General features: G+C 51.2%; 2 protein-coding genes across 2 annotated transcripts; one reads left to right on the top strand and one right to left on the bottom strand.

The window, feature by feature from the left end:
• The first annotated feature begins 231 nt into the window (after positions 1 to 231).
• Positions 232 to 8,404, top strand: LOC144106690 (multidrug resistance-associated protein 1-like). The gene is made up of 2 exons (XM_077639530.1): positions 232 to 5,030; positions 6,832 to 8,404. The coding sequence occupies exons 1-2, from the start codon at positions 1,855 to 1,857 to the stop codon at positions 7,973 to 7,975; spliced, it is 4,320 nt and encodes a 1,439-aa protein (XP_077495656.1). The 5' UTR covers positions 232 to 1,854; the 3' UTR covers positions 7,976 to 8,404.
• A 650-nt stretch (positions 8,405 to 9,054) lies between these two features.
• LOC144106343 (uncharacterized) lies at positions 9,055 to 10,098 on the bottom strand. Its single transcript, XM_077639115.1, has one exon. The coding sequence runs from the start codon at positions 9,883 to 9,885 to the stop codon at positions 9,649 to 9,651; it is 237 nt and encodes a 78-aa protein (XP_077495241.1). The 5' UTR covers positions 9,886 to 10,098; the 3' UTR covers positions 9,055 to 9,648.
• Positions 10,099 to 11,308: the final 1,210 nt, after the last annotated feature.

Here is an 11,308-nt window from a genome sequence, read left to right as displayed (position 1 = left end):
ATGTGGGCGGATGACGTAAGAAATAAATAAATAAAAAAACCACCGCTACACCACTGCCGCTTTCCTTATTGCCTGTGTCACGATCGCTGTCGAACATGCCGCGTGTTTAACTGCCAGCCGTTGTTGGCCTTATAAAAGATGGCACATACCCAGACCAGATAGGCCAAGAATCGGGAGGCGTAGATTGCTATTAACCTGTACCTAATAAAGACAGAGAAGACGCACGCGGGAAAGCAACACCGGTGGGGTCTAATTAAAGCAGGGCATTGACGGAAAAGAAAAAGAGATGTCGTCGTATTCATTAACTTCGATCCTTGAGCAAGTCAGTCCAAAACCAAAAGCATGCGAGCACCTAAACGAGCAAGCCGAAATTCGAACACATGACCGCTTTAGACGGTACAATAGCGAAGGGAAAATCAAGGCGCGGCGGCCTCCGCCTGTCCCCCGCGTCAGTTCGCAGCTGCTTGCGGTTGAGTATAGGACGGGCGACCGAGAGCTCCAGCCAGATCACCGCTACTACATTGCACTCTTAAGGTGACTTGAGCGTCCCCACAATTTTTAATGTGTTTTTATTTTTGCTTTAAATAGGCTAAACTTTGGTGCAGTATTGAGTGATACCACGGATGGTGTGGACAGGGACCGGAGTCGTCTTAAAGGGACACTGAGGAGAAATTGAAGTTGGCTTGTATCGATAGAATACCAGCTCCTGATCACAAAAACGCCACTCTTACTGAAAACAAAGCTCTTGTAATGTATAAAATAGCAAGAACCAAAATACAGGTGTCGCCGCCACAGGCCAATCTCACAAGTACAAGCGTGATGACTTCCTAGGACAAGAGGCGCTACCTTGGAGGAATTTTTCTTACTTCATGGATTCCACGAATCTCTGAGGCTGGCAAAGGAAGGTTGCGCACCGCCCCGCTAGCCGTCAGAAATCACGGAGTCTGCGTTTACGTCACGTTTCACGTCACTCCGTTCTGAGACATCATAAGAGTTGCCGTGGAGTCATAAGAGTTCCCTGAGTTTGAATCAGAGCGGCGGGAAAAACTTTTTCATCTTCGAATCCAAATTTCTTTGAAATAAATTCATCTTTCGCGCCCGGACAAGCGGCAAAAAAGCCATGAAATGCCGAACTATCACATTTTGCTAACAAAAAAAAATGATAAAGTTCTCCTCAGTGTCCCTTTAATTCTCCAGGAGAGCGCAGTACATCAGTAAGCACGTGGACTGATGCACTGCATACTGCAAGGAGGTTATAGTCGTCTCTTGGGCTCTGCTTACCTTTTGAGCCGTTAATTACAGAGATAGTTTGCTACATCTTGAGGTATTATGAAAGATTGCAGCTACAAAAAAAACTAAACGAAAAAGAATCAAGAAATGGTCAGTGCACAAGTCAGACACGTAGCCATATCGCCCTTGTCTCTGGCTAGCGCTTAGGCCTCTATGAGAAGCGGAGGAAGAAGAAGCACCAAAACAGTCCGCCGAGGCCCGCCTCCTTGGGCTCGGTCCTGTTTGGACCGCCGATCGGTGTCCACAACAGGGACAGCGTACGTCAGCATCGCGACGTCACTGCGCCCCGGGACAGCCGACAACACAGACACTGGCGCGGCCAGAAGACCCGGTGCCGCCGTCACCTCTCATCCTTCAACGGCCACCAAGTATCAGGCTGCTAGTCCGCCGCAGTGACGCACGTGGACTGCGATGGAGAAAATCGGGACGTAGTCCTGGACGCGAGCGGGATGTTAGTGGTACTTGGCCCGCCGAGATGACTCCTGACGCTGTGCCCAAGCGAGGAAGAGGCTGACAGCGCGAGTTTGTCATTCCCGTCTTCTGGCTCCCCGTGCCGACCTCAGCATGTCATTTGGCGGCTTCTGTCGTACCCCTCTATGGCAATCGAACGTCACCTGGCACACCGACTACCCTCGGCTGACGCCATGCTTCGAGAACACTGTGCTCACGTGGATCCCCTTCTCGGTACTGGTGCTGTTCCTTCCGTTCAAGGTGTCCTCGTCGATGGGACCGCGAGTGAAAGCTTACCCCATGACGCTGCTGTCCTACGCAAAGTACGCGTTCACTTTGTACTTGAGCCTGCTCCGGATCCTCTGCCTCAACGACTACTTCGGTGCCGACGTGTCTGAGAGCGAGTACGTGGCGTGCGTGATGAGGCTCGCTGGGTGCGTGATTGCCATCCTGTACCAGGTCCTGGAACAAAGGCGCGGCCGCAGAACATCCAACGTGCTGTTCCTGTACTGGACGCTGAACGCTTGTTGCAGCAGCGCCAATTACTACCGGATGCTGCGAAACACGTTCAGCGAACGGAGCGAGGCTCTGCCTTCCGCTTTCCACTACACGCTGACCATGATCTCCTACCCGGTGTTGTGGGCCCTGGTGGTCTTCTACTCGTTCACCGAACGTCACCCGAGCGACACGGCAAAGGTATGCCCCATGGACGTGGCGTCGCCCATATCGACCATCAGCTTCGAATGGTTCACGTCGCTCATCTTGTCCGGCTACCGGAAGACACTCAAGGTGGAAGACCTTTTTCCGGTCTCCGAAGAGATCATGACAAAACATAATTACAGCAAGTGGCTACGGGCGAGCGACAATACCATCGAGGGCAGCCGTCTCACGTGGTCCCTCTTCAAGACTGTCTGGTCCACGGTACTGTCGGCGTTTTTCATTCAGATGCTGTTCGCCTTCTTCAGGACTACGCCGCCAGTGCTCTTGACGCTCATCATTCGCTTTGTGCTCAACAAAGAAGAGGAAAGTTGGAAGGGATACTTTTACGCTTTTTGCATCTTTTTGGCTGGAAAGACCGGAATGACACTATTGCGGCACTGCGATTTTCACTACGTTGTCATGGGCCTGCAGCTCAAGGGCATACTAGTCCATGCAGTCTATACCAAAACTCTACGAGTAGCAAGCGCCTGTTTGACCAAGTATACCGTGGGCGAGATTGTTAATCTGATCACCGTGGACGCCGACAAGGTGTACCAGGCGTCTCTGTTTGTGACAGCAGGCATGGGTGCCTTTTTCATGACGCTCATGACTGCAGTGTGGCTGTGGTTTTTTATTGGGCCTTCGTCACTGACTGTTATTGTTGTCACTATAGTGATACTTCCCGTGACGGCTCTTCTAACTCGCGCAGGGGACAGGCTACAGCAAAAGCTAATGGCTCTGAAGGACGAGCGACTCATGTTCACAAATGAGGCGCTCAGCAACATTCGCATCATCAAGTTCTACACATGGGAAGTGCCCTTCATGAACCGCATTCTCGACATTCGCAGTCAGGAAGTGTTCACCATCAAGTTCTACGCCGTTCTGGCGGCCACCATGAGGTTCTTCTGGTTTACACTGCCGTTCTTCCAGTCGTTGACCATCTTCACCGTGTACATGTTTACACAGGGTATCACGACTCTCGACGTACAGACGGGTTTCGTCTGCATAACGCTGTGCAACATGCTTCGCATGAATCTTGCCACCTGCCCTGACGTCATTTCTAACCTCATCCAGTCTTCCGTGGCTCTTGGTCGCATTAGTGAGTTCCTGGACGCCGACGAAAAAGACGCCGGAGACGTAGGGGATAATCCTGGCGAAGGCAATGCGATTCGTTTCTCGAACGCATCTTTCACCTGGTCGATGCACTCGGACGACCCACCGTTCCTTCAGAACATCGACCTGACCGTACCGAAGGGTCAGCTGGTCGGCATATTCGGCCTCGTCGGCAGCGGTAAGTCCTCGCTTCTCAATGCTATACTGGGAGAGATGGGGCTCGTAGAAGGCAGCCTCGACATTGACGGCTCGGTCGCATACGTGCCGCAGCGTGCGTGGATCCTGCATGGAACGATCCGTAAAAACATCACGTTCATGGGCGAGTATGAGAAGTACTTCTACAAGAGGGTCACGGACAAATGCTGCTTGCGGAGCGATTTCGAGATGCTCATGGATGGTGACAAGACCGAAATCGGCCAAAAGGGCGTCAACCTGAGCGGCGGTCAGCGCCAGAGGGTCAGCTTGGCCAGAGCCGTCTACTTGGACAAGGACATTTACCTTCTGGACGATCCTCTAAGTGCAGTGGACGCGCAGGTTTGCTCCAAGATCTTCAACAAGGTCATCGGTCCTCGGGGAATACTGCAGGGCAAGACACGCATTTTCGTGACGAACAACCTCTCTCTCCTGTCGCATGTAGACGTGGTCGTGTTCTTGGACAATGGCAAGATAGTTGACTACGGGCTTTACCGCGACCTGATGTCCAGGGGAGGGGAATTCTCGCGTGTCGTTCGCGAATACTCGAGAAAACGGGACGACGAGAAGCGGGACAGCGGCGGAGAAGCGATGCCTGCAAAGATGCTCTCCAGCATGGCTGACAGTATGGAGACCAGCAACACGATATCGGTCGTCACGAGGGCCAACGCGCTTGTCTGCGAGGAAGGCGTTCAAGTGGGCGCGATCCGGAAAGAGGTGTACATCAACTACATGCGACACATCGGCTGCCTGATCCTTCTGCTGACCTTTACCGGCTATATGGGCTGCAGGGCGTTCGACGTAGGATGCGGCCTCTGGATCGGCAGCTGGAGCAAGGACACGTACCTTCCCAAGGAGGAGCAGACGGAGGCCAGAAGGAACAACCGGTTGTTGGTATTCACGGTTCTGGGAACCTTCATGGGAATCTTCGCCTTCATGGGCACGTCCATGCTCAGCTACGGCACCATAAAAGCGTCGAGAACGTTGCACGAGAACATGATGGCGTGCATGTTCGACGCGCCAATGGCCTTCTTCGACACCACGCCCGTGGGCCGCATACTGAACAGAGTGGGCAAGGACATTGACCAGTTAGACGTGCAGTTGCCGCTCATGGCTAACGTTTTCTTCGAGCTCTTCTTCCAGCTGATGGCCATGGGCGTCCTCATATCGGTCGTCCTGCCTCAGTTCCTGATTGCGGCTGTGCCCCTGGCTTGTTTGTACGTCTTCATGCAGAAGTTTTACCTTCAAACGTTGCGGCAGCTGAAGCGACTGGAAGGCGTCACCAGGTACGATCCCTGGCTGAGGAGGAGGCGGTGTTGCCGCCAGTCCGAGATACCGCGCGCCGGCGCAGTTCAGCTCATTCAGGGCTGTCGTCACATCCGCATTCCATGCCGATTGTCCGGGAAGCGTACATTTTTTTCTGCTCAACCTGCTTGTATGCGAGGTAGAAAAGTCTAAACACGAACAGCTTGCATGAGCGTTGTGTAACCCTGACTGAGAATCGCGCGCCGCTGAGGAATTTCCGAGAACACAGATTATGTATGATACACTTCATGCTGTTTATACATGATTTCCCTGTTCGCAGGCGCACATTCAGCCGCGAGGGCGGAAAGAGTAGAGATGTCAAGGATGTCGCTATTAAGCTATAGACGACTCTACGTTTAACTGTCGTGTGGCTATTCGCAACGAACGATGTCCAGTGCCGAACCCCAAATTCGTCATTATTATATTAATAACAGGGAAATTCGTCCCAGTAGGCATGTCGTAATCAAATATTCAGAATTTAACCGAGACGTGGTTAGCCCAAGAGTCTCGGGCAAGATTTATATTATTCGGATGAAGAGTTTCATCACTGCAGTATTGCTCCGTGCTTCGTTAAGCTGCTTTTCATGCACCGAGCACGGGAACGGACGGCTCATTGCATAGACGGTTTTGCGTCTAATTTTAATCTACATGCGATCATAATGGCCAGGAATCAATCAAGTATGATATTTCGTACACGCCTAAGGACAATCCCAGGTGCGCATCTCCGCGGCGGTTGCCATGGATAGAATTTATTGACAGTTCTCGTAAACACGGGTGTTTTATTCGAAGCGTAATAAATGGCGATTTGGCACCATTTGCGTGCGAGGCTCATAGATAAAAAAATTTCGTAGCTGCATTAGTTATAAAGTGCACTTGATACCAACCATCAAGAAGTTACTAACCACCACAAAACTGTCGCAGCTGGAGAACGACAGCGAGGGCTAGATACATGAACTCGATGGCAAGCTTTGCTAGTTGAGCAGAATTTGTGTGTATCGCATCTGCTATGTACGGGGGATCAACCTGTTCATGCTTGGAGCAGATAGAAACGAGGCATCATATAAGACGTACATCAGTCATCATATAAAATGTACATTCAAATATATGAGGGATTTTTTACATAGGAGAACATATACCTGGGTCGTGTAATGATGATCTTGAAGCGCTTCCAACGCGCTACTCCTTTCGAGGCTGATGAGGGCACTTTGTTGATAATAATTGGTTTTTTGGGGAAAGGAAATGGCGCAGTATCTGTCTCATATATCGTTGGACACCTGAACCGAGCCGTAGGGGAAGGGATAAAGGAGGGAGTGAAAGAAGAAAGAAAGAAAGAAAGAAAGAGGTTCCCGTAGTGGAGGGCTCCGGAATAATTTCGACCACCTGGGGATCTTTAACGTGCACTCACATTGCACAGCACACGGGCGCCTTAGCGTTTTTCCTCCATAAAAACGCAGCCGCCGCGGTCAGGTTCGAACCCGGGAACTCCGGATCAGTAGTCGAGCGCCCTAACCACTGAGCCACCGCGGCGGGTGCACTTTTTTGCTGCTTAAAGGTTCGGAACACAAAAGAACGGCCTCGCGGGACTCTTTACACGAACCTTCGATAGCCTTTGTCATACACGAGGCGATGTATGTACTTTTGATGAAGACTTCTTGTTAGAGAAAAACTAACAGCCCTGAACGTGCAACACATAACCAAGTGTTCATATAATTGCCGCGTTCTGTCGCAGTGGCGGTGCCTCACGAACTTCATTCTTTTTACCACCCTCCGCAATGACTTCAGATCCCCCGTGGTAAACACCTTCGGCGAGTCCCTGGACGGCCTGAGCAGCATTAGGAGCTACGGCGCCGAGCAGGTTTTCATCGAGCGTTTCCTGGCCGAAGTGGACACGACGCAGAACTGCTCCTTCTCGCTACTCATCTCCAAGCTGTGGATGATCAGCCGGCTCGACCTCATCGGCTGCTCCCTGGTGTTGACCACCGCGATGCTCATCATAAGCTGGCGAGAGAGCATCAGTCCCGGCACGGCCGGCCTGCTCATGTCCTACATCATCACGTCCACTTTCGCCTTCAACAACCTGGTCCACTTCGCGGCCGAGTCCGAGGCGGCCATCGTGTCATCGGAGCGGGTCGAAGAATACTCCAAGGTCGAGGGTGAGGCTGCGAGGTTCATCGAGCCGGCGCCTCCGGAGGACTGGCCGCAGAAGGGCGTCATCTCGTTCGTCAACTACAGCGCTCGCTATCGCGAGGGGCTGAGGCTATGTCTGCGGGACTTGAACGTCGAGTTCGACGCGGCCGAGAAGGTGGCCATCGTGGGAAGGACAGGCGCCGGAAAGTCGACGCTAACGCTGGCGCTGTTCCGTATGATCGAAGCCGCCAGAGGGTGCATCGTCATCGACGGCATCGACATCGCCAAGATTGGGCTCTACGACCTGCGGTCGAAGATCACCATCATCCCTCAGGAGGCGGTGCTGTTCAGCGGCACGTTGCGCATGAACCTCGACCCGGAGGACGAGCACGAGGACAGCAAACTCTGGGAGGTTCTGGACATCACCAACTTGAGAGAGAGGTTTCCGGAGGGTCTGGATACTGTCATCACCGAGGGTGGCGCTAACATCAGTGTCGGGCAGCGGCAGCTAGTCTGTCTATGCCGGGCCGTGCTGAAGCACTCTAGGATTCTGATCCTGGACGAGGCCACGGCAGCCGTAGACGTGGAGACGGACGCGCTGATCCAGAGGACCATACGGGTCATTTTCAAGGACAGCACGGTGATAACCATCGCGCACAGGCTTAACACAATCTTGGACTCGGACAGGATAGTGGTCATGGCGGACGGCGAAATAATCGAGATGGGGCCTCCCGATGATCTTCTGGCAGATGCATCCTCAGAGTTTCACAATATGGCTAAGGAGGCTGGCCTTTTATGAAAATAGTTACGTTGCGTTTGATTAAATGCGGAATTCAGTGCGCCGATATATGTTCATTTTAGTGTGTTTGTGACAGCTCTTGGATTGCCTTTTAATTCAAGTAAACAACAATGGGCATGTGTTTTGAAATTCGTTTTGTCAATGCCAATAAGATCAGTGGAATTTTTTTATCTCCTTAACATTGCATGTTGCATTGTTAACGTGAAACGTGGCAGGAGCGAAAGTAGTATATGCGCTTTTCCAGAGGCCAGGTATCGAACCGAAAACCACTACGGTGACGCCGTGCAAAAAGTACGTAATTCGAAGCCGCCTCTTCGGAATTTGTGGCCTGATACTAACCACCTTGCGTAAAAATTTCCCATATTAGCCATACACGATTGTGTCAGTATAGCATATATGGGATCTATTTACTTCTGTGCGAGAGTGCAGAAGCAAGCAGTCAGATTTATCGTATATTCAGTATGGAATGTCCATTATTGCATCACCACTAGAGCAAGTTTGAAGCCAATATGTGACAGAATTAAGACTAACCGCTTGCATTTCCTGTTTACAGTTGTTAGAGCCATTCACTTTTTTAACGAAATTTAATGAACATGTTTCGTTTTAATCTGTTTACGCAACGAGGCGTAGTAATGCTTTCAGCTCGATTCATTTTAAATGCAAGAACATTTTTTAATATCAGTCTCGATAGCAATGAAATGAACTTGAGAGTAAGTTATAAATGAATAAAATTAAATTTATACCCATCACTGAGCCTCAAACATGAAATATCTGTAGCGGTTTGGGCTTTCAGAGTTCATTGCGATTCCATCCTTTGTTATTTCATGCACAATTTCGTTCCAGTGTTGCCTTATATTTGTAAACTGTTTGACATTATCACTGCGTTTACTGATGTGGCTGGCAGAGTTTTAAATAAACTTCGCTGCAACATGTAAGAACACGGACTCCTGAATAGCACTCACCCGCATAGTTACAAGTTTGAAAAGGCACCTAAAGAAAAGCGCACATGACTGGAGGCGGATGTTTGTGATCAGGCTCCTCTTCCCGGCGACAAAGAAGTTGCAGGCAGAAACTATGGCGAAAGTTTACTCCCGATCGGAGGTTTAATTCCAGACGTCAACGCGTGCATGCATGCAAGAATTTTCTGAGGTTTCCGAAGCCACAGGAAGGCGGTGCAAATGTTCCAGAGTAGCCATGACAGTAACATGAGCGAGTAAGATGAAACGCACTTTGCTGCATGAGGTTCGACTGTCCCCGGGCCTACAGACCCAGTGGAGGAACATGGTAGGCAAGATTGCGCAAGGAGGACGCTGGAAGTCATTTTCGGAACAGGCAGCCGGTGAAGAAAGTGGGTACCTTGCGCTAGGAGCGAGTCCGTAGGCAGGATAGCACGCAGAATCCGCAGGAAAAGACGGCCGGAAAAGGTGTGGCAGTGGGATAGGCTTGGCGGGCGATTAGGAGCCTTTCTGTTGCACTATGCTTGGAGGACCGGGAGTTGCACTGTCTGTGGAGGTTTTAGGAGAAAAATATCTTCGCACAGGCGATCTTGCTCAAGAGGGCAGATAGTGTGGTGGGGCCAGGGTTTTCACGGAGTCATATGAGTGCACGAAGGATGGTATGTGTTGAAGAAGTGATGCGGGCGACGGAGGGTAGGGCGGGGAGCGGGAGCATCGTCAGTAGTGGCAGTAGGCCCCGAAGGCCGGAAGTTCCTGGGGCACGTTCCGGTCGTCCAGCTTGCCAAAGCCGTTCTTCTTTTTGCGTCGCAGGTTGCCGATGGGGGTGCGCACGTTGTTCCATGAGGGGGAGCCGGTCTTCTCAGTCTTCTCCTTGACGCGCGCCTTGAAGTTGCCCCACTTGCGGTCCAGCTTGTAGCCGAAGATGGTCAGGAAGCGCTTGAACGAGTTGGCCATGTCTGCCAGGGTGGCGGCTTACGCGGGGAGCGCCCGCGACTGAGGTCTTCCCGGTGGGAGGGCACTTAAGGGTGCCGAGGGCTGCTACCGTACGGCGGAGGCGGCCAGCTTCGCCGGGCGTTTGAACGAGGGCGAAGGCCGGGAGAGCCGTTGGGACGCTTGCTCGCGCTCGTGCCCCCTCCGCGTGTGCCGTGCTGATCTTCGTCGCTGTCTTTATCGATAGGCGCGACGCAGCGTTAGCGCCGGCCGCAGTGCGGCGCGCAGTGACGTTCCGCGTTAAAGGGACCATGAAATGATATTCACTGAGGTCAGGAAAATTGCACGAGCGACCGGTATTTAGTCAGCCGTCACCAAAGCGCAAAAAAATTTAGAAAGTGGCTACCCCGCCGGCAGCCGGGAGCATGTTCAATATTCTTGGGCAAAAATTGTGAATATTGAATTATTGTAAGGTATTGCTATCGAAATATTGAAAGTAATGGTCTACTCTTCCGATGCGTAGTGAAATCTTTCTTTTAAAGTGTTTCCATCACTCGCATCGAGCAGTTAAGACTGCCTTAAAAAAGAACAATGGGAAACGTTTTTGACGACCGCGAAACAGGAGAAATCAGTATTTGTTTCCCCGGGAATGCGTCGCCCTTAGGTAGCATTCTGAGAGGCGTTGTGTTTTGGGTTAGGTTTGATTGCCGGTTGCGGGGGGTTTTTGCGCAGGGTATTCTGCCAGCAAAACAGCTGGAAAGAGAGAATTCCGGCAGTGTTGTTTCGTTGGATATGTACCGTGACGTGACCGGAATCAGCCAATGGGGTCAAATTGCCGGCAAAATTCCCTGTGGGCTATTTAGCCTGCTGCCGGAACAGTAGTATCGTCCAGATTTTAAAGCGAACTTCAGTAACACCAGATATATCGGCAATTAAAAATGACGCCCCTTCTCTTCCTCCTCAACGTTGAAGCGCCAGAAAAAAACTAAAGAAAAGTTGTCACTGTTCTGCCGCGCCTCATCCCCGTCTCTTGGGCATGTCCAATGAGAAGTTCGCCCAGATTCCCCATTTCTACGTCAGTGGGGTAAGGGACGCTAACTGAATGCGCGGTGAGGTGTAGCCGTTGCCAGCATCAGTTTTTAGGAATTATTTGCAAATCACAGGCTCCACACAGAGCTTTTAAGTTCGATTCGGATACTCACAAAGAGCATCTATTCACGTTTGCTGCGTTAGAATACGAGCATCAAAATCATTTCAGGGTTATCTTTAAGGTTCCTATTACACGTTTCAAGCCAACGCGCACGTGCAGCCTTTGCATAAGTATAAAGCCCAAGCGTTGTGTTTATCGGCTATGTTGCAAGGCTCGTTTCGCATCGACAGCGGTACAAATCTCTTGAAGGTGCAGATGAACTCTTTGCCCTCATCTTTCAGGATGTTGGCACTAGTT

Source organism: Amblyomma americanum, chromosome 10, assembly GCF_052857255.1.
Source record: "Amblyomma americanum isolate KBUSLIRL-KWMA chromosome 10, ASM5285725v1, whole genome shotgun sequence".
Taxonomy (NCBI): domain Eukaryota; kingdom Metazoa; phylum Arthropoda; class Arachnida; order Ixodida; family Ixodidae; genus Amblyomma; species Amblyomma americanum.
Note: the sequence above shows the minus strand (reverse complement) of the source record. Positions and strands in the feature narration are given on the sequence as shown.

Coding starts and splice junctions, on each gene's coding strand:
- LOC144106343 (XM_077639115.1), bottom strand. CDS start 9,885: ATGGCCAACTCGTTCAAGCGCTTCCTGACCATCTTCGGCTACAAGCTG.
- LOC144106690 (XM_077639530.1), top strand. CDS start 1,855: ATGTCATTTGGCGGCTTCTGTCGTACCCCTCTATGGCAATCGAACGTC. Junction 5,031..6,831: donor CGACTGGAAGGCGTCACCAG/GTACGATCCCTG, acceptor CAATGACTTCAG/ATCCCCCGTGGTAAACACCT.